This window comes from Clarias gariepinus, chromosome 16, assembly GCF_024256425.1.
Source record: "Clarias gariepinus isolate MV-2021 ecotype Netherlands chromosome 16, CGAR_prim_01v2, whole genome shotgun sequence".
In the NCBI taxonomy this organism is placed as follows: domain Eukaryota; kingdom Metazoa; phylum Chordata; class Actinopteri; order Siluriformes; family Clariidae; genus Clarias; species Clarias gariepinus.
The window spans coordinates 16,265,058-16,288,574 of NC_071115.1; the positions used below are offsets into that span (position 1 = coordinate 16,265,058).

Consider the following 23,517-nt stretch of genomic DNA (forward strand, 5'->3'; position numbering starts at 1 on the left):
TCTATCTCACTTATTGTGTTTAGATTGAAAGGGCCATTAAGGACAAATTAATAGACATAGTAATTCATAATGAATCATTTATTCCTTAATTATAGGGTTAAGGGGCCTGGAGCCTATCCCAGGAGACTTTGGGCACAAGGTCGTTTACACCCTGGACAGGGTGCCAACCAATCGCAGAGTGCACACACATACACACACACACAAACAGACTATAGGCAATTTGAGAATACCAATTACCTTATCTGCATGACCGTGGGAGGAAACCAGAATACCTGGAGAAAACCCATCAAGCATGAGGAGCACATGCAAACTCCACACACACAGACGCAAGACAGGTCTCGAACCCTTAAAGTGAAGTACTACGCCAGCATGCCGTCATGCGCACACAGTCTCACACACACAAAGTGTATATTAATATATACCGAATGTGAGCTTAAACATTTTTATATATTTTAAATTATTCTTTTTTAACAAACATTTCAAGTTTAATCTCCACAAATTATTTTTGTTTGATTCCATGATAAATGGGTTGTATATAATATATAAATGATAAATAACTTATATACGTTATTTTATGATAATTAAATTGCCATGGCTGTAAACAAGGTGACTGCCTGTGAGCTGATAACCAGCTAAACTCATGAATGCCTATTCTTTACATAATCTCTAAACTAAATTATTTGGATTTACACAACATTGATGCAGCACTTATGCCATGTAATGGTAACTGATGAGTAATTTCTTATTGAATTGCAGGAATATGTTATTTTCACCAATATGGTTAGCAGGTTTTCGAGGATGTGTCGCATTTTCTAAATGAATACTGTACGACATAAACATGGAGTTGGATTTTAGGTGGCAAAAGTAAGTGATCAAAGCAAAACCATCAACTATACAACATAAAACATATAAATAGACTGAAAAGACATCAATGCTCGACCTTTTCTGGCTTTAAACTGAACAAGGAACCTAATGCAGAAGTAAAATTCATCTACACTACAGTGTAAATTACAGTATGTAGTCAGTGGTCTCAGAATTTGTTTTAGGTGTGTCATAGTTGTGGATAACAGAAAATACTGTTATCCATGTTTTATAAGGTACATTACATACATATGTACAATTGTGAACACAGTAATATATATATGGGTTGAACTTAAATGTCTCTGGATATTTGGATTCTGTGAAGATGTTATGTATGTCCACATGAGGGCAGAACAGTGCAGTCAACGTTTGCATGACTCGAGTGAGTCTTGAGGCCACTGAACAAAATCCTCTGGAAGTCTGACTGTTTAACAGCATTGACAGTCATTAAGATATATTGGTTGACCATTGATTTCCAAGCATTTTAAACTGAAGCCAGCTTTTTAGATTCATACTGGATATCTTTTGTCCGATCCAATAGTTTAGCATTTTTGGCCTTTTGGCCTCAGCTGTCTTTGCTTCATAAATATTTTCATCTCAATATTTAATTTAATCCAAGGGCATTAGTGGTGGGAATAGTTTCTTAATGCTTTAGGAATCCATCTGTTCCTTGGCCTAAGCCAAAGACCCTGAGGCAAATTGTTTGTTGAAATGCCATGTATAAAAAGAATGAAATAAAATAAATCTAAGCCTTATGTCATTTCACCAAGCCAATATTTATGTTCTCTTGCTTTCTTCCATGTTGTATTGCCTAGATCATCTCCTACAGGTTCGGTTAAACTTCTCCCATCTGTTCTGTCTCCAAGCTTCATGCAAGTGATGCCATGATGATATTACACAGCTTTCATAATGAAGTCTTCCTGTTGACCCTGACACTCTAAAGGGATCTGATTTTTATCATGGATTAAAAATATATTCATTCAAGTACGAATCTCACTCACTCATTGTCTATACCACTTTATCCTGTAGGACTGTGGGACAAAACTAAAGTACCCGGAGGAGTATGCACAGGTAAAAGATGCAAACTTCCTGCACACAGTAGCGGGATTTGAACCCAGACCCGGGAGCTGCAAGGCGACAGTGCAAACCACTAAGCCTCCATGCTGCCCTCAAATGAGAATCTGCATAACAAATGTGCAATAAATGGTGATGAGAGTGTAATCTGATTCACTGTTCTTTCAGCATAGCTTTATCTATTATTTGACATCTTGCAATCTCTATTTATTTTCATATTTGATATTGAATCAGCAGTATTTAGGGGCTTGGAGTTATAGAGACCTTTAATTGTTCAACACTTGGTGAGTATGATGGTGGTGTTTGTGGTGTATACTTATGCTAAAGCTTCATATCATCATAAGTATCTGGCAGGTGCTATTTCCTACTGTTACACTGATACGGGTAGATCTAGGGTACATTTACAGTTCAGTGGTCATGATGGCAGGATTATGATTGCAGCATACATACCGAGAGGTCTGGGGTTAATCTCCTGATCTCATTGTCTACAGCTTATCCTTTCAATAAGAGCATTTACAGTGGCTTGTATAAATTAGACCCTCTTAAACTTTTTACATGTTGTAATGTAACAATCTGGAATGGAATGATGCTACCACCACCATGCTTTACTGTGAGATTGGTGTCCTGAGAGTTATGTTGGTTAGTGCTGAGTTTTCCCCGTATATAGTCATGCATGCTAAGGCCAAAAAGTTCAAGAACCTTTTTGAGTCTGCAACATGTTTTTTGGAAAACCTAAAATTGCATTTCATAAAATTCACCACTCGTCCATAACTCAGTGTTTGTGTTATGTCTGTTCTGTCAACAGCTTCCTCCATCCTAGGTGTAGATCTCTCCAGCTCTTTTACAGTTACTACTGGTCTCTTGGCTGGTCCTCTGACTAATGACTTCCTTACCTATCACTGACATTTTACAGGATGGTCTCCAGAAGAAAAGTCAGTGCTGGCCAGCATTTGTTTCACTTTTTTAAATGTATATATATATATATATATATATATAAACTTTCAAAATCCTGAGCATTATATCCATTTTAAATGGATATAATGCTCTGCAGGATTTTGAAAGTTTATATATATATATATATATATATATATATATATATATATATATATATATATATATATATATATATATATATAGTTTAAATTTTAAGAGCTTTGTTCTCATTTAGTCCCTTTGATCACAAATTAAGAGGTCTATTAGAGGAAACCTAATTGGGCTGTTCACAATCTCATTAAGCATGTTTATTTAATATCCAAATTACATTACAATAACAAAATGTAATGATTTTTTCTGCTTAGGGTTTCTAAGTGATGTAAAACTTGACCAAAAAATCTTTCTAACCTTTTGTAAAATAAACCTGTAAATCCTTTGTTATAAAAGAGTGTAAATTGTAGATTTCATGTAGAGTCATGAAGAGTGGGACATTTCCAAAGGAACTGATTTAGCTGTACAATGAAAGTAGGATTCTGAGATGCATACTTTTGACATATTTTGGTGATCAAAGAACCCCGTGAATATGCATACCGAAGACGTTGGCAAAAAAGTAGACGTGGATACCTCTAAGTCTAGCCCTTTTTATTAATGATTTCTGCTGGTGCAATAATTTTTAAATATACATCAAACAGAATAAAAACTATTAAGGAAAAACTATTTGTTTGCTGTAAACATGACCCTGATCGGATCAGTTTCAAGTTAATTTCATATTAATCAATAAAACCAATAAACATTTGGTCACATTTTTGAGATATCATACTATCAAGAATGTCTAACAGATGGAAGCCTGGACAGACAATGTAAAAAACATAAATTGAGTGGCAGTGGGTTAGAATTTATTCTTAAAATATTAGTGAGGGGCACGATAGACTGCAACAGTTTGGCATCTCTTCCAGTTTCAGGGTGCATTTCTGCCTCACACCCAGTGTTTCCAGGATAAGCTCAGGATTCACTGAGTCTAACCAGATTAAAATAGTTTTAATAAATGGATTAAAACCATAGTACATTATCTTAGACCCAGAAACTGTAATTTGGGCTTACATTTTGCTGAATTACTGTATTAGATGAAAGCTAATATATTTAATGGTTATTGATGCACTTTCAGATGTCCCATGCCAACCATGCATCAAGTTTAAGTGGATGTTAGCAGACGTGGAGAGCTTTTCCATTCACTCCACTATTAATTGTGTCCGTGAGGAACACATCTGGGACTGAACACATTTTTTTTGCCATTTTTATAAGGCCAAGGATCCCACAATGGGAGGATCTTATGGTATGAGTTAAATTGCGGGTAACAGTAGGATCAGTCAGATGATTAAAGTAATTAAGGCTTAAATCAATTTTGAAGGAGTGGTTCAGCAGTGGCCTGAACTTGTAAACAAGAAATAAATGCCCAGTGTAAAATTACCACTTAACTTGCCACTGTTGATGTGTTTTGCATCTCAGAAGGGTTTTTTAAAGGCCAGAGTTCAAGGATTCAAAAAGAAAAACAGTTTTGTATGGCTCTGCAACGAACATTACAGATTCCACATGTGATCTTCATAGACAATCAAGGTATATTTTAAAATTAACTTCTGAAAAAGTTGCTAAAGCCATTAACATTTTTTTCACTATCATATTGTATTGTACAGTAAGTGCAGTAGCAGTGTGCCCCTGCTACAAAGTAATTAATAATGGAGACCCCGTCAATATGATTTTGGTAAAAAAAAAAAATAAAACAACTTTATATTTTATCTTCAGGAATAAACGAGAACATAAACCATTAATAGATTAATAGACGCAGTATGCTCTGTGGTACATTTATTTAAACCCCCTAACAGTACACGAGGAAAGAATCAAGCAAGAATATTTTGCTAGAATCATTTTCCACAGAGTCATAAATTTAAGGCATGATCTCCTGTTTTCCTCCTCTTTTTTTTTGTCCATGCTGACTCCATCCATATTTATATTTTACCTCCGCATTATTGATTTAATCATCTGTCACTGACAGACATCTTGATTTCAAAAAAGCCCACCATATTTTACATCTGGCTAAGCAACAACATAAATCCTGGCCTTACAGGCCTGGCATTACAGGTCCATGTAGGCAAGAATGCTTTACCGCAGGCAGTGTGGTGATTTCAAAGCATTCATGATGAATAACTGGAAATGTTAAAAAAGATCAACTGTATATGTGTAATAAAGTGCATTCACTTGGTTCTAACACAAGCTGTCCCGCTTTGTCTGGTGTATAGTGCATTTAAACAACATAATTTATAAATGATTAATAAATGTCTTGTCATGCTTTTCATTTGTCTATAGTTACATTTGATGATGAACGCTTTTCATAATATATCTTACAATAGCTATAAACTATATACCCTCTCTATATCTAAGTTTTATCCTAACCCTTTTGGTGTTGGAAATTTTATTTATAGAATTATCTCTGACTGTGAAGAAAAAAAGCTTTTGTATCCATTGCTTCAAAAGAGCCAAAAACATATTAAAATTAATGCAATCATTTGGCTTTGCAGGTAGAATGACTCTCAGTCCAGCTGTTATTAAAAAAAGGAACCAGGCCAATCACAATTAAAAATTCAACAGTCAAGGTATAAAAAATAAAAACGGGCTTAATGATTAGGTAAAGTACACCAGTGCAATTATGTCAGCTATATAATCAAATACTGGATTCATTTTGTAAAAAGCAGGTTGTGCAGCTCCTACCATAACCATATGAGATGCATGTGAAATCACATAGTAGCTTGAGTACACTTTGTTTGTCCTAACTGCAGTCGCATTTCTGTAAATAAATGTAATTATCATTTTATTTATGGGTCTTTTGAAACCACAAGTTCATATCAAGTACATTAGGATGAAAATGTCAAAAAAGAAAAAAGGTAAATAAATCACATCTCAAACAGGATCCCACTAATAAAGATTTAGCAAAGGCTTCTGTTTTTATTTTCCACTTGAAACCAGCTGCTGTAAACTGAAACAAACTACCAGTCAGAGGCTTCACAACATGTAAACACTTTGTACTGTTTATTTAGTAGCACTTGTATTGCTTAGTACAAAGTAATTAATGATAGAGTATCTGTTATAAAGAAACATTGTAACACCTTTTTGACGCGCCTCCTCAATATGATGTGGGATCATAAAACATAAATGAACATAAATTATAAAAAAAATAATAATAATAGGGATATTTTTATAATTATTTAAATAACTATTTATTAATGGTCTTTTTGGTAGTATTTGTTTTTATTTGTTTTTCATTTAGACTTGGTCCTCCATATACATTATTTGCATTTGACATTACAACAATATTAATAAAGTAAGAAAATGCGCACTTTTATTTATAGTCATAATGAAAACTGTATAGAGAAAATGTTTCCTTAACCATGAATCGAGAATAAACTACATCAGAAGTAAACACATGAGGAAAATATACCTAATATACAAATACAAGTATGCAACAAATGTTCTGAAAATAAAGAAGGTAAAATTGCTGTGTAAAGTATTTCATTGTTCATACATAAGGTATTCTGCTGTACAAATGGAATCATTTGTTTCCACATGCACCCAAAAAGCGGAAAGAAATGGGCAAAAACAAAAAGGCAAAAAAAGAAGGGGGCAGAGGGAGATGCTACACATTTTCAGCCCGAGGCTTATCATGTGTTTTTGTTCCAAACATCCTCTCCAGAAAAGTCTCACTTTACGAAAGGTATTATGTAGCCAAGAAAGTGTGTTTGGATTGCTGTGAAAGAATGTTGTGCTGGGTCCAATACCATTGTATTTCCAGTTTGATTCCATGTACGCAAATACTGACAAGACTTTGGTAGGAACTGTGTAAAGACCAAATTAGATCTACTTGAAAAACATTTTACAGTACATATGCTATACTTTTGTACTTTGCAGTATATAACATGTATACAAGAAGTGTGCCACAAGTTGCTTTGCACATATTCTATGAAACATTCATTCATGCATTCATTTATTCATTCATACATTTATTTATTTATAATTTGTAATTGCTTTAGGAGCACAAGGTGTGAGGTGGGATGCACTCTGAAAGAGATGCACGCCAACTTGCTCAGTACCATATCTATACACATTTCTACTTCACATTCACATTCGGGGCCAATTTTAAGTAGCCCTGATAATCCACCTACATGTATTTTTTTTTTTTTGGGGGGGGGGGGGGGGGAGTACTAGAAAACAAGAGAACCAGGAGAGAACCCAGATTGAGATGGGGAGAATGTGGAATGTGGAAAACCTTACCCAGAGAGGACCCTGACTTGTTGCACAAAAATGACAAACTTTAACCTTTTTTTCCTTTAAGCTTCCCTAAAAAATCACATTATTGTTATTTATTGTTCAGCTCCTTACCACACCAATACTATATTATACTGTCCCAATAGTGGTCGATAAAAAAAATCCTTATAAAACATGAATGATGTAAGTTTAAAAAAGCTGCATTGTGGATGATTAGATTATGCAGTCTAAATGTAAATAAATATACAGATAGATATGTAGATAAATATATTTACATTAGAAAAAAATTATATACAGTACATGACACCCATCGATGCCTTGTATATTTCTTACTCGTATTTCTTACTGAATTATGCTGTACATTCTGAGTAGTGTTGGCATATTATTATATGCATTATATCAATTATAATATACAACATACAAAAGTATACAACTACTTTTGGTTGAACTCATCAACCAATTGAGTAATAGAATGGAATACGTACTGTATGTATGTAGTATGTATGATATACAGTATGTGTGCATTACATAATATTAAGATATTCAGATGATCAAAATAACCTTTTTAGAACTTGTTGAATACTTTCTAAATGTTCTAACACCATTTAATGATCCATGGCTTCCCACGTCATCCATTATAGACAGCCTGTAAATGAAGTCAATGTACTGAAATGTGCAAATTATATTTTTATGTTGCCTTTTAAACACAACTCCACTTGCAAGTCTTCAGTCCCAGCCGAAATCAAGGCCACTCATCTGATAGAACTTGTGGTTAAAGGGTTTGTAAAACTCCCTGAGTTTCTGCAGTACATCTGTTGGTATGTGAGGGTGAGTCCTACCCTTGGATTTCCCCAGGCAGCGGGGCCTACTACTACCCTCTGGCTTCTTCAGACATGGGAACCCCTTAGTCTCATTGAAGTAAAAGTGCTTGTCACTGACAATGCGCTTGAGACCCAGGAAATCTTGCACACGCCCCACTTCTCCAGCTGGGTCACTAACTAGTTTCTCTCCACTTACAAACAGGAAGCTGGAGAGCGGGAAATGCTGGAGCCAGTTCTCCAGGTGCTGGGCGTACATTCCGATGCGCACAGCACTCCATGATGTGTCGATGGCTTCTGAGCTGGTATTTTTGAACACTAGTGCCTGGAAAGACTGAAGTCCAGGGCTTTTGCTTTGAGTCTGTGTGTAATCAGACACAGCTCTGGTCACGGGATCCCGAACTACCACTATGAGTTTGGTGTCGCAGTTCATAGCACACAGACGGGAAGGAGCTTCTTTGGTGACAAAGTAGCTGGGTGTCTTTTCCATTGTGATCTGGCCATCAAGGGTCCTTGGCATTAAGTTTCTGCAAAATAGAAGACATCAGTGGATAAATCATAACAAGAAATACATAATTTTTCAATGACATTTGTGCATCCTAGTAGTGGGCACTAGTTCTTTTGAAGATCTGACTTCAGTTGTTGATTCAATGAATATATAATCTAGGCAAAGTAAGCATTTTATCCTGGTTAGGGTTTTTGTGGGTTTGTTGACATGGGGACTAGGTGGGAACACATCCTGGATTGGACACCGGTCCATCACATGTCAATCCTATTCCAATGCCCATCCTGGCATCTGGGGTAGCTCAGATGCCAGGATGGATGCATTAGACTATAGTTCAGGAGGTCCCAGGTTCAAATCCCTTATCCCTGTTTGGCCCTCAACTACTTAGATGGATAATGAGATAAAAAAAAAAAAGTATGTCATTTTGGATAAGGGTGTCTACCAAATGCCTAAATGTATTCAGCTACCAGCATGAGAAGATATAGGAAAAACATTTGAACCCACAACCATGGATGCTGGTGTCGTGAGGCAATAAAACTACACAATAAGTTTAGGATTTAATTAATTTATCATTCTATAAGTAATATACTAGGAAAGTAAATTCTCTTTTTAAATGGGTTCAATCCATTTCCTCATAAGAAAACTTATCATGGTAGAAATCTCAGAGACAAGCAACTCTTATGGGTTTAAGACTGGCAGGCGAATCATAGTGGGATCACAGAATTACTAAGACAACTTAACCGGTCCATGAACCCCAGCTCAAAGCTGTATATAATCAATGATTAGAGCATTTGAAAGAAATTTATTTATACAACTATGAACCATGATGCATTTGTTTGGGCAGGGATGAACAATACACACAATCATACACAATCACATTCACACTCAAGTGTGGATAAAAATACTTGGCCTTGGTCCAATTTCTTGTGAAACCTTGTTTTGTTTGACTGCAATAAGGGCATGATCAACCCTGATGAAAAAAAAAATGTAGAAAAAGAACCAAACACATTATATTTTATGGGATTTGGGGAGCAGTTTTTGAGATACGAGCAGCTAAACTGATATTCGAGGCAGAAACTGAGAGCCAGACGCCAGAGATTACGAACCATGCCAAAGTACAATGGAGTCCTATTAAAGCTGAAGAACAAAAAGAAAATACTGAAGTTACAGCTGCAAGACTCTAAACAATGGTCTAAACATTGGTTTTTATATTAATTATTTATAGTGCATATTTACTGTAGTCCTTTTATGCATCTGCTGTATTTTTGATTGCAAACAAATTACTTAAGTTCCCAGCTGTACCTCTTTGTGTCATCACATCATAATGTCAGAAAATGTACAGTGTTGTCCTGTTTAAAAACAGAATGAAGTGTTGTTCTGTATGTCTATACTTTTAAAAGTCACCAACAGCCGGAATCAAATTCTTTGTGTGTCAACATACTTTGCCGTTAAACCTCATTCTGATCGTGATTGTTTTTTGTTATTGTTGTTTTTATGTAAAAGGAAACCAGTCCAACTAGAAAACATTTAGTGTTAATTTAAGTGGTGACCCATTGGTGAGACCTATGTTAATCAGACTCATTTGTCCGATGTATCCCATGAGTTCTTGATCAGATTGGTGCACTGGGTGTTCTGGTGCTTTTCTATTGTGGCCAGCACTGACGGTTTTTGTGATTTGTGCTACGCTGGCTTTTTGGGAGGATTAGACCAGATGGACTGCCCTTTGTTCCCTGCTGACATGGGTGAGCCTTAGGTGCCCATGACCCTGTAACTAGGTTTTCTGGTATATTAATAATAATCATTGTTAATCTTATTCTCTCTAAACCTCTATCAGTAAGTCTTTATATTTTTGCACTTAAATTAGACTATATTAATTACTGGCAAACAACTACCTAGAGTAATAAAAATCTGTGCATAAGTATTGTTTTATTTTTTATATAGCATTGCATAGTATATACTAATAAGATAACAATAGGTTGGGAGGGTTCTATTATTATTATTATTATTATTATTATTATTTATTTTATTATTATTATTATTATTATTATTATTATAAAAACATTTTGTGTAGCTAGTGAGGTTACAAGTTCTCATAGTGCATGTAACCTCGTTAGCTGTTTCCAAGCAGGATAAGCATGAAATTCCATTTAAAATTCACTACAAACACATCACTTCTATCCTCTGAGACAGCCTTTGTACTTGGAATCAAAGGTTTGAATTTTTCACATAAACAGTTTTCACATAATTGAACTGTAAAGCGTGGCTCCTCCCACCAGCAGATTCCGAAGGAAGCATGCGCCAAAGTTCCGCATTCAAGCCAAACCACCATGACTTTGGCCTTTTGTTGTTAACTTGTGAGCTAAATCACACAGAGGAGGATGCTCTACTCTCTTTTTTTTTAAAGCAGTGGATGAAACGGTCTATATGAACATCATGTGAAACAGTGCTCCACTCAATAAGGATCTGATCAGCAAAAGCCACAAAACCACAAGAACCACTTAACAGTAATTTCCTGAGACTTCCTGCTCCCTGTCCTTAGTGTCTCAGGAAATTAGTGTGTGTGTGCGTGTGTAATGGATGTGATGCTTCCATGTCTCCATGTGAAAAATGAAGGCATAGTTTCTCAAACATGTCACAAGGTACTATTAAGGTCATCTTAACTGGAAGAGAGAAAATTGTCAAAGTAATGACCTACGTCTAGGTGACAAGGCAATATTATGTCATTAATATAATGTCTGTAGATTATTACTTCATAGGTGAAACATTGTTATAGCCTGCTTTTGAAAGAGAAAAAAGACCAGTTTTACAAGAGTGACAAGGCTTTCAGGAGTAAATGTCAGTTGGAGCAAAGGACAAATGAAAGGAAACATGAATCAATTACTGTAAATGTCAGTATAAGTCTAACTTACTGTAACATGCGTACATTAGGGTTGAATAGACTAAATAATTATACTGTCATATATATACAGTAGTCATATCTGTCTAGTTAACCCCTGCTAAATCTATTGTTTAATGATTTTATTTAGCAAACATTAAAAAAACATTTTTAAAAAACCACAAAAATATTTCCAGCTTTTTGGCAGCTGAGGGTCAGAAGGCAGGGTCAGCCTTGAGATGGCGCCCCTGGAGCAGACAGGGTTAAAGGCCTTGATCAAAAGCCCAACAGTGCTGACTTAATGGAGCCGGGCCTTGACCACCAACCTTCTGATCAGACTTAACCCACTGAGCTACCACTGCCTCTTTTCCATCCATATGGTGATAATGTAAATTTTAGGAGTTAACTGGCTTTCCATATTTATAAAATTCATTACTCTATAGTGAATATAATAGTTGTGCAATAATTTAGTTAATAATAATAATAATAAAAAAATAAATTCTTCCTGGTATTCACTGAAATTTTTATTTGTAGAGTAACCAAACAGTAAAAGAAATAGACCAGAAAAGTCCAAATCACCATGCTGAAATGATTCCAAACGGTTTTTTAAGAAGGCTAAACAGTAATTTTTTAAAAAGATTTCATGCCTTGATGAAACTAATAAATGACTAATAAATAAATAAAAAAATAAACTTTACACTTACAAGAGCAAGTTATTTAAATAAATTACTGTCCAAAAGTAATTCAACTACTAATCTTTAATTGTAATATTATACCATATAATGAATAAAAATCTTGCCAACCAGAAAAGTACTGCTGCTACTGATGTCTTTGCATCCATTTGTCATTCAAAAAAGTTTGTTACTTCTGCCTTATCTTGAGGTTATTTTTCCTCGACAGTTGAAAAAAAAGGTTTTTTATTCATTTATTTTTCTTTTTCATTTTTACAAATTTTTTGTACATTATTAAAAAATATATAAAATTAAAAATAATATTAATTTATCTAAATTAAAGACTATAAATCTTTTTTCTCCAACCAAATATTTTAATATTTGCATAATATCTTAAATTTACACAGCTCTGTCTTACTTGTAACTTGTACTTGTAACAGTTTCTGTAATATTGAATCATACAATTCTAACACCCATTAAAGTCAAATTAGGCATAACTTTATATTTTATAATATCATAAAGCAATATTTTTTTTATTGTATTTAAATTACTTGATGAGCCAGGTTATACCTTATAAATCCAAAGTCTATTTGATGTCATGTTGTATGATAATATAGTGTAAGAAAGCAAAAAAAAAAAACTGCAGTACTGAGATTTTAAGGTTACAATATCCCCAGCTATTTGCACCATAGTTTTAAAGTATTCATGACTGATCTTGATATTAATTGCCTTAAGAATTCAGTAGTATTACTACTTAATTCTCTTCCACCACACAAATTCCACCACAATAACCTTAACCCTTGTACTGCATGGGGTTCATTTAACCCTGTTTGTTAGAAAATATTCACCACTGTATGTTTTCTCCTCAATATGTTTTTTTTTTTTTTACTGACATTTAGACTTTGGACGTCAGCTTGAAATCAGCAATGGTGAACATGAAAGGAAATTCATTTCAAACATCAAAGACATGCACAGATCCCTTGCATACATAAACATTTTATTCAAAGACTGACCACAGAAAGCATGTATATATTCTAGTGAGTGCATTTGTACTCTAACATGCTTTGTCAGTGGTGGTGAAAGTTTATTAAGTTGTACATGTTAGGCAAAAGTCTATACTGTATGTTTATATTGTAGAGTGCTGTAAAAAATTTTTTAAATGTCCTAAATATATTGGAAGTGGCCATTTGTGAGGATATATGTCTTGAGTAAAGTAAAATGTATGTCTATAATTGATCACCGATGAGCAAAGATACCTTCATGTAGCATCGATTATATACAGTATGTTTCTGTGTCCCTATGCCTTGATTGCTACAGATCAATGGGTCTGTCTCCAAGGTGTGAAGTAAAAGACAAGAAAAGAGAAAGACCAAGAGAGATCAAGGTTATGTGACTGCAAGCCTGTGCATGTCTGTGTCCCTGATCTTCTCTACAGTGACTCTGAAAAGTCCTCTGATAAGTCATCAGGGATTGACTGAAAGCTGTCTAGGTGAATTCATTCATAATTAATGCGGCTGTGGCACCAAGAAAAATCATTAATCGTTCTCTCACAGGATTAAAAATAACCATTTAAGCCTTACACTAAGAATACACTTTAGGAAAATAGATTGAAGGGGCTATGTGCATCAAGTAGCCTTTGAAAAGGACGCCGTTAAAATACAAACCACAATGTCAGTGCACCTGGTCCTAACATTTAGCCATGATTAAGTAAGATGAAAAAATGTATAGACAACATTGAAAAGGTTTACACTGCACTTATTATATAGTGATTTTCATGACATTACACATTTACAACTTAGGAGAGTTTCACAATAGTCTAAACATATTGCATAACTGAAAGATGCAAGGCGTTTAAACCAAAATCTCTGACTTAACGTAAAATCTTAAAATTTTGCATTTGTCTTTGGTCAAACCTGGTTGGAGTGTGGATTACAGATAATTAGCTGAATTGTACTGTTAGGTAGAAAACTTCCTGCTGTTTTAAAAATACAACTCTACAACCCTCTACAAGCAATTTGCTTCTGATTACAGAGTTCCTTTCCAACGAGATCATAAATGCTCACCACCATTCATTCCCTAGCATTTAGCCATTTAGCCCACTTAAATCACCTCCTCCTTAAGAGCTACCACCATCATTAGTTCTTAGCCAGTTAAAACTGATGTATTCGAAAGGAATCTATATGAATTTTGGAAATAGTTAAAAAGAAACCAAAATAAGCTTGTAAAGTCCAAAATAATAAAATATGGATATTATCTCAATTCCATATATTTTATTTTTCAAATCGTTTAAGGTAGTAAATCTTTTAACACTTTTGTGAGATTGTCAGCTGAAAAGTAACTACTCTGTTTAAAGTATAGGGAGTAAAAGGTTATAGTAAAGGTAAAAAGTAAAGGTTTGTTTTCAAAGAATGTAGTGAGTAGAAGATAAAAGTATAGAAATTTTCAAGTTAAGCGCAGATATATCTAAAGTACAGCATTTTTTTTTTTTTTATCTTATTACTCTGGTGCAGATAAACAGTGGTGTGGATATCCGAGGCACATTATTAATGTGACAACACATTATCAAAATCTGAAAAGAAAGTCTCGAATCATTGAATCATCAGGAAATCATGAACGGAGATCACCCAAACACTGGATGCATGAAAAAATCAACAGCTAAAAATCATAGAGATACTAAGTAGTGAAAGTAAGAGCATGTCTATATACACAATATGATAAGAACTTACAGGACTGGGACTAAACAGCTATATAACAAAACACTTGTTAGTGAGCATAAAGATCAGACTTTGGGCAATGGAAAAAGGTCATGTGATTTGATAAGTCCAGGCCTACCCTCGTTCAGTGTGATGGGAGCATGAGGGTAAGAGAGGAAGGGTATTGAGTCATGCATAGTAGCCACTGTACAAGCCTCTGAAAGAAGTGTTCTAATCTGGGGTTAGTGATAACCTGAATGGACTAAATGACCAGGGTATCACATCATTGGTGTTTTTCTTGTCTGATGGCAAAGGCATTTTCCTGGACTCAAATTGCAAAAGAGTGGTTCGTGGAGCATAAAGATTCATGTTCACAAATATACTGGCCACCACATTGTGTGCTTCTCTTAAAACAAAGCGACAGACATGACTTACTGTAAATAACCAAAGTCTACAGAGCTCAAACCAAGTGCAGGTGTAAGGGAATTTTACTCTTAGTGGTCGATGAATACTGTAGTCCAGTGCCTTCCAGTCCGGTGCTACCCAGACAGTTTGCAGCTTGTCTCACTTATAATCTTATAAACAAATTAAGCTGAAGTGTTGCAAAGCCAGACGTGACAAGGCATCAGACATGTAAGTACAGTGATGGAAAAACATGGCCTAAGGATGGAAGATGATGACGATAATAAGGCGCTCATCACATTATTCAAAATGTCATTCCTGGTCTAGTCAAAAAACCTCCGGAGGCTAAGGGGTCAACCAGAATAGAGTTTCAAATTCATTTAACTGTTTTCTAAGCAGAAACAGTTTCAATCAATTTGCCCCAAGACAAAACTAAACATTTTCCTAAATTCCCAAACCCACAGTAGCATGGGACAAAAACCATGATTCGAGGGCTGCAGTGGGTCCTCTATTTGTGATAAACATTAGCTTTGAGACTAAAGTGCCAACCCAAAATAAGGCTTATGACTTAAAATTTTGTTCCCCCAAGTGCCAACACCCATCCAGGACCACACAGAGGCAAGAAAGGGAAATTTATGCTCATGCCACTGTGGTCAGGAACATCTTTGGCTTGAAAAAGCCAGGCTAGGAGTTTTTATACCACTGCAATCTAAAATGTCACAAAGTAACTCCGAATACATTTTAAACATTTATAAATATTTTATCAATTTATTTCCATTTTCTTAATCAAAATACTTTTGGAAGCATTTTGGCATCAACATCAATACAATAAAACATTTATATAATATAGGCTTTGCAGCTTTTGTGAACCCTTGGAATTGAAGTGCATTTTTAAACATACAGTACAGTACTGTGCTAGTCTTAAGCCACTCATCAGCTCTCCATAGTAAATTAAATTAAATTATGCAGATTAAATTAAAGAAAAGGAAACAAATGTTTTACGGTAACAGTAAAAAAGAAAAAAAAATGGCTGTTTATGTAACAACCACAGCCACAACCTCATTTCCCCTCTCATCTGTTCCAACCACTCAGCATCATTATACTAATCACCAGCCTGATCATCTGTCATCATCTGCACCTGTTTCTCACTGGTTCTTGCCTTAAGTTAGATATTTTTTTATGATTGAATGATTTATAGGTCACCTTGTGGCTTAGCAAGCAAAAAAGATTCCCCAGAAACTGGTCAGGTACAGAGACTGGAGAGACAAAAACGTGGCAAATATTAAAGGCAAAAAGGTGCCTGGAGAGCTATTCCTCAAGACAACATTAAAAATATGGGAATGTTTGCTTCTTTTGAAGCAAAATATGACAAATTGATGGGTGGCTCAAGACTTTTTGCACAGTACTGTATATTAGTACAATAGCTGTTGCATGTTGATTTTGTTGACTGCTTTCCACGAGTCTAAGCTAATGTTATTTTTTGTGGGTATGGCAAAGCAATCGAGCATAACAACAGAGCATCAGTGAGATTTGGCATTTCATATTGGCTAGTGCTATTTTTTTTCATCAATAAACATCTCTTCCTTGTGTGAGTTATTGGCTTCAGATTAACAGAGGGGTTGTGACTAAGATGTCTGTAAAATTCCTGGATATTTCTGAAAAGAGAACCACAATACACCTCATATAATGGTAATTCCAACCATATGAGTTTGAGACTATTGGCTCCCATGGCGTTTCCCTCTATAAAGCCGACACTTTCCAAATGATGTGCAAGCAGACTCCACACAAACCCACTTCCTTCACTTGTAAACCTTTCCAATGTCTCCTGACGTTAGAGAACGTGTGCCTACTGAAATTATCGTAAAAGGTAATGAAACTGTTTATATTAAATATTTAAGTCAATCAATGTCATCTGGTTGCTTGGTTCAATAGAATTATAAAAAAAAAAATTATAACATTTTCTTAATAAAAATGCTTTTGGAAGTATTTTGGAATAAGTCACTGAAACTGATTTATAAGAGACATGGTCATTACAATTATAGTGTTGTAGGAAACATCCACACTAAATAACTGGCATATGAATTTTTATTAATAACATCATCATCTTTAGGTATATATGAAACAGAAAAATAAATAAATAAATAATAAATATATTACAATATATATGTAAATTTAAAAAGAAATATATATATATATATATATATATATATATATATACTGTACTTATAGAGAGGTTTAGTGTTTTTGGTAATTTTTTTATTTGCTTAATACCATTGTTAAAGCCGTCAATTTCACCATTGTGTAAATTGCTCACTAGCTAAGCTAAACTTAGTTGCATTGCGGAACTTTGAGTGCTATGTTATGGAAAATGGTGAGATGGTCTATACTTCTATACTATTGCTTTTTCGTTTGTAGGTACTAAGAGTTATCCATTATACTATTATAACCGCACTAGCAACATCCCCTTATAATGTGAGAAAATCCAGTATAGATTTTGGTAAATGTGTTTATGCTAACAATTATTTATTATATGTTTAGACCAGTTTTAAAAGTTATAAGGTTATGAGTGCCAAATCCTGCAAGGATGTTTGTACATGCTACCTGAGTATTAGCAGATTCAAGGGCAGGACTGAATTAATTTCAAAGATCAAGTTTGAAACTCATCATCAATCAATTTGAAGTTTATATTAAGACCAGTAAGAGAAATTAATCTGGTCGGATCAATACATAAGTCATGCATGATCAATGCATGTGGGATCTTTTTTTTAATGCCACAGAATATTCCCTGAGGATATCCAGTGTAGAGAGAGAATGAATGCCTTTTTAATGTCCCTGTTTCGCTGTGATGAAACACTTACAGCTTGAACTAAAACTACGAACAAGGGATATACACTAATATTAGAACTTCCCAACAGATGCAAGACAAAGACATAATGAAAGTCTGTGATGTTGTTGCAAAGAAATTTATTTTTCTGAAATACCTAATGGAGTATCTGATCCAACACTACACAGTGAAAACTATATAGGCCAAAAAGTGAGTCTGGCGGTTCCAGACCAAAATGAAGCACCTCTGTAGCTTAAAGGCACACTTCATCATGTAAATATGTTATGTTATATTATACGTTCCAAAAAAAATCCTTTATCTAAACTTCTGCATAACTGTAATAAAGAATGTCTGAGCTCCACTGAAGACTTATGACCAGAACCATATGTAGATATGATTTCATGCTTGCATTTAATTTCATGCAGAATGATCAATATCACATACATGTTTTTATATTTTAGTCATGTTCCTGTTCCAGCATCAAAGGTAAGAGGTCAGCTTTCTGGGGTTAAACTCTAGAATAAATACCATGCTGATATCTTCTGACCTTCTCTTTGTTCATCCTCCTTAAATAGCAAATTGAGTGTAATCCAGGTTTTGAAAAAAAAAAACTATTATAATTGCCGATGTCCATTTCCAAATAGCTTAAAAAAGGGCAAAACATATGGACACAGGAAACAGGAAAAACAAATCGTCACGGAACCGCTCCTTTCTCCCACTATAGTGTGCCAATTATCTTTTGGAAACTCTGAAATCTGGATTACAGCTGCCGTTTCACTGCCCAGTCTTTGGTCAAAAGATTCCTTCCCTGTTGGAGTAAATTTCCTACTGCATCTGTAATGCCAGCTATTAGTTTTCAGTCCGTCATACAGTATTTCATCTAAGTCTATATGCTTGCTCCTCTGTGCTGGTTATATGTGTATGGAGTGTAAAGTTACCTTGTTTTTCATGCCCTTGTAATCTTTTCCCAAAGACAGAAAAACAAATGACTTAATGAACCGACTGCATCCAAAAATGGCAAAGATCTGAATGAAGTAAAGTTTGTTAAAGAATCAGCTGCATGGACATGCCATGAAAGACAGTGGTTTTCCTGTTTGCATGTGCGCCGTTTTCCATGGCCTATGAAAAGCATTGTTCCAAAACCCTCTAAAACCAAATGAACCATCACTGAAAACCCATTAAGGACTTTTGTTTAGGTTTCTCTTGGCCAAGTTGTTATGTGGCTTTGTTTTAAAGGGTTTATATATGCACATACAAGTAAACCTTCAGAAATCTGAACAAAGCTGGCCACAACTGAAACTGAGTTTTAAATGGCAGATGTTTAGAGACACTTTTGAGCATTTTCCCTGCTTTCATGGCATGGTATGCACAGCATATGTACATTTTTTTAATGAATTGCTTTCTCTATCCTGGCAGCACTATAATACAGTCCAAATTCAACTACAGTTGTTCACTGACAAGTCATGCGAGATGTTAATATTTGTCATGTCTTTGGCTTCTGGTGAGTTGTCTTAAATGTATTTGCCCTTGATGTTAAATTATATTATTTATATTCATAAATAAAGTAATAATCCAGTGAATTGCATAACATCTTTATAATGACAGCAAGTACAAAATCTACATATCAAGAATAGTCAGGTGAAATCTCACATTGCTGCAGACAAAGCTATTAATCAACTTCTGTTAAATTCATTTACAGTGTTAAAATATACATGATGAAGACATCCTTCAATGATACTCTTTCTCAAAACAATCACATAGACTTTATTCAAGTTGTGGTAGACCGTTTAAACTGCCTTTTTTTGATAAGGTGGCTGCATTACACTGGAAATGTTCACTACAGTGTCATGAAAGCAAGCTTCTTCTAACTCTCAACACAGGTGACCAGAAGCGTCTGACACTTTAGTCTGAGGAAGGTGTTGTGAGCTTGCAGCGTTTTGAGTGCATTCGAGCGGGACCACAAGCCAGGACGCTCTCCAGCTGGTAAAGGAAGTGCAAGATGCAGTGGTGCGGTGAGTTAACGGTGACACGGTGCAGCCTGAGGGTCACTCAATCACTCTGTCAAAAACAGATTCATAATTTCTTAGTAGAAGTGAGTCAACCTCTTCAGTTTAAGGACATAAACAAACACGTCTTTCGGTGCTTCAATTATTTTTTATGTGGATTTACATGGAGTCTGCTTAGATTGGTTTATTCTTTTTATCATAGTGAGGTATGTTTAGCCAGCAGAGAGGCTTTCACCAGAACTGCAAGTATGATTATTTCAGTCGAACTCCTCACCGATCTGCACTGGCCCAACACTTCGCACACTTCATACTTCCACTCTTTGATGCCTTTAACATAAAAGCTTTAGCCAGATACAGAAAACACTCTGCACCAAGATATGTATGGTTTGTATGGTTGCCTTCGCCACATCTGTATGCAATAAGGTTGCCATGCAGAGAGGGGGAGTCTGGCGGCTTTTTTTTTTTAAAGGCAAATGCTCCCAGTGACGTTCCCACTACTAAAGCTCGGCTCTATCCATGCAATTAAAGCACACACAGCGTGTTGTGCTCTGGCTTCTGGATGCAAGGCCTGCCACAGGAATTTGCACCCAAACACTTCCTCTCCTCCTACATCTATCTAGTGCATGTAAGCTGCTCCATATAGGGAAGAGGTGTGGGTGAAGGGAATGCAGGGTGCACTAAAATTATCAGTGGCAAAATTCTACCATGTGCACTTCTTATTTTTTAAAGTGGAGGGGAGACAAATTTTTTATGAAACAAAATTGCTTCTCTGAACACTGAAATTGTAGCTTTTGTAACTTTCTTTCTTGCTTCTCTCTCTCTCTCTCCCTCACCTTAAATGTGTCCACTACCAAGACAGACATTAGACAAAGAAGAAGAGCCAAAAGGTTCTGTAAGATCATACTGACATCTGGAGACCATTACTAGTGGTTCTATCCGCTGCTCCTAGCAGCCAAAAAGAACTATGATAAAATTACAGCTTTGGTTATTCCGGTCATCTTTTCCATTAGGATTTATCACTTACACAGTAGTTATAACTCTTTACAGTTTTGAGTTTATATGTTTTTTTTTCTTTCCAGTATTGAGTTATATTACGTTCCTATCACCACACAGACACTTAGGAACATATAATCGTATTTATTTATATCAGTGGTTGAGCTTGTGTTCACCAGCTTTCATCATCCATGTTGTAACAAGTCTGAATAACATCATATGTTTAGTGAGTTTAGTGACTTAAGTGCAGCTGTCAGGTTTGTGTATTCACTTTCTTTTTTATACATGACTTATTAGAAATTTTCAAGCCTGGTACACAACTCGCTGCATGATACCGAAAGTGAGATTAGATCCATAGTTTAAAAAAAACACATTATCAGGCAGTAAGAGGTTTAAAAACAGTAGCAGTCAAAAAGTTTGGACACACCTTCAAATTCCATGGTCTTTCCTAAATTTTATTTTTTTCTACATTGTAAAACAATGTTAAAGCATCCTAAATATGCAATAATCTTTTTAAACAGTTGATATTAAGATGTGTCTGCTACTTATGCTCTGTAAAGCCTGCATAACAACTCTAATCTGAGGTGCTGTTAATTAGTGATTTTTAAGGCTGGTAACTCTAAATGAACTTTTCCTCAGCAGCAGAGGTACAGAAAGTGTTTGGTCTTGCTTTCCTGGGATAGTCTTCATGAGAACCAGTTTTGTGCTTGATGGGTTTTGTAAATTTGCATTTTAACAATACCGGTCTTGCAAGAACTATTCCAGAACAGCTGACCTTCATGTCTTAAAATAACAGCTGACTATTATTTTTGGTGCTCCCTAATTACCTAATTCCATTTGTGTTATCTCGCAGATTTAAATTCTCCAGTGTTGTTCTAAGTATGTAGAAAATAAATCACTTAACAAAAAATGTTGAATTAGTAGGTGTGGCCAAACTTTTAAATAGTACTATATTCAAACCTCTTACTAAATGTCCAACATGCCCAAACAAAATTTTTTATTTAACATTAGTTAAGGAATGTAAATTAGAAAATTGTTGGACTATAACAGCACACTTGTACACTTCTGCATGTTTACATACTGTACATTAAGGAGGACTGAAAAAGGCCTCTGCATGGGCAATTAACCTTTACCAAGTATGTGCAATTCATAGAAACAAAACTATATGTTAAATAAAAGGGAAAATATGTACATAGAAGATAATATTTTAATAGTAATTGTAGTGCAAGAAGTAATAGTTTGAAATTAATTCAATACTGGGTTGTAATGTTGTTATTTGTATACACATAAAGAAAAATGACAATTATAAAAATACTATATCTGCTATAATCACCTTTAAATTTCTGTTGATTGTCTGGGCTTAAATGACCCTTTGACATTAAAAAGATAAAGTAATCTTACTATGTTTTTTAACCTAGTAGTGCATGATAACCACAGCTGTCTATAAGTAAATATCAGCAAGCACACCTGTTCCCCCACTTTCATGTACTGTAGCAGCTTGGAAGCAGGGGAGATGGCATTCTAGGAGCCAGTCATGTTGTAGACTGGCATGTACATTTTTAAGGAAAGAAAAAATTTTGGGGCGAAAAAAAAATAGAAAAAAAGAAAAAGCAAATTAAGTGTGTGCGTGTGAGCATGTGTGTGCACGTAAGTTTTAATAGTCTCCCACCCAAGTCAAAGCCAGCACACAATGTAGGCACCATGAATTGAAATCTAACAGACTTTATAGTGTAGAATAGGGTTACAGTCCTCTATTTAAAAAAAATAAAAACATTTTAATATGTCTAGTACCAGTAACTGTGTTATGTTATGTTATAATCAACAATTAAAGTCACCAGAACCAATCCCCAGACTTCAGATTTGTCCTATGTAATACATAGCTCTACTTTAATACATTAAAGATATAGTGATGGTGCATGCTGTGTTACCTGTACCACTCGAGACCCTTGTGGTAGAACCTGTCGAAGAAGTGCGGCTCGGCGCCGACAGCGCGCACATCTGGATGGACGCGCAGGAACTCCAGCAGCGCCCTGGTGCCCCCTTTCTTCACGCCAATAATGATGGCCTGTGGGAATCTTTTACTTCCGTACGTGTTGGCGACAGGGATGCCACTTTCCCCGCCGTCGTTGTCCGACTCCGGTGACTCCGCGAGCGCGCTGCGGCGAGCGGACACAGTGCTGTTCCCGCGGAGCTCCGAGCGCAGCGCGTGCGCTTCACCCGGCGCGCGGAGGCTCATCAGGTTCAGTCGCTCCGGGATTTTTGGTGCCGAGTCGCAAAATCCGTTCAAGCAATGAAACAAATAGATAAAAAGCAAGAGCATGGTAAAAGGCAGCGGCACTCTGGACAGCGCTCTGCCCGAGTTCAGCCGAGTCCTGCAAACACTGCATCCCATGTGTTGCGATGATGAGCACCTGACAACATGCTTATATATCAGTGCAATGATTTTCGCACTAAGTGTTTACAAGAAGTTTGTTTTTTTAGCATGTGCATTCATAGAGTAACGTGTCCTGGGGTCAAATCCAAATGTTTCCTTAACACGCAGCTTCAA

At 35.6% G+C, this 23,517-nt stretch overlaps 1 protein-coding gene across 1 annotated transcript; it reads right to left on the bottom strand.

Annotated features, from left to right (window-relative positions):
- Positions 1 to 7,116: 7,116 nt before the first annotated feature.
- Positions 7,117 to 23,517, bottom strand: LOC128544621 (heparan sulfate glucosamine 3-O-sulfotransferase 6-like). The gene is made up of 2 exons (XM_053514854.1): positions 22,898 to 23,517; positions 7,117 to 8,527 (listed from the first exon to the last, which is right to left on the bottom strand). The coding sequence occupies exons 1-2, from the start codon at positions 23,359 to 23,361 to the stop codon at positions 7,909 to 7,911; spliced, it is 1,083 nt and encodes a 360-aa protein (XP_053370829.1). The 5' UTR covers positions 23,362 to 23,517; the 3' UTR covers positions 7,117 to 7,908.

What these genes read in the sequence shown, in the direction of transcription:
- LOC128544621 (XM_053514854.1), bottom strand. Translation starts at nt 23,361, where the DNA reads ATGGGATGCAGTGTTTGCAGGACTCGGCTGAACTCGGGCAGAGCGCTG. An exon ending in AAGGGTCTCGAGTGGTACAG is followed by an intron (nt 8,528 to 22,897) that starts GTAACACAGCAT and finishes TCTATTTTGCAG; the next exon opens with AAACTTAATGCCAAGGACCC.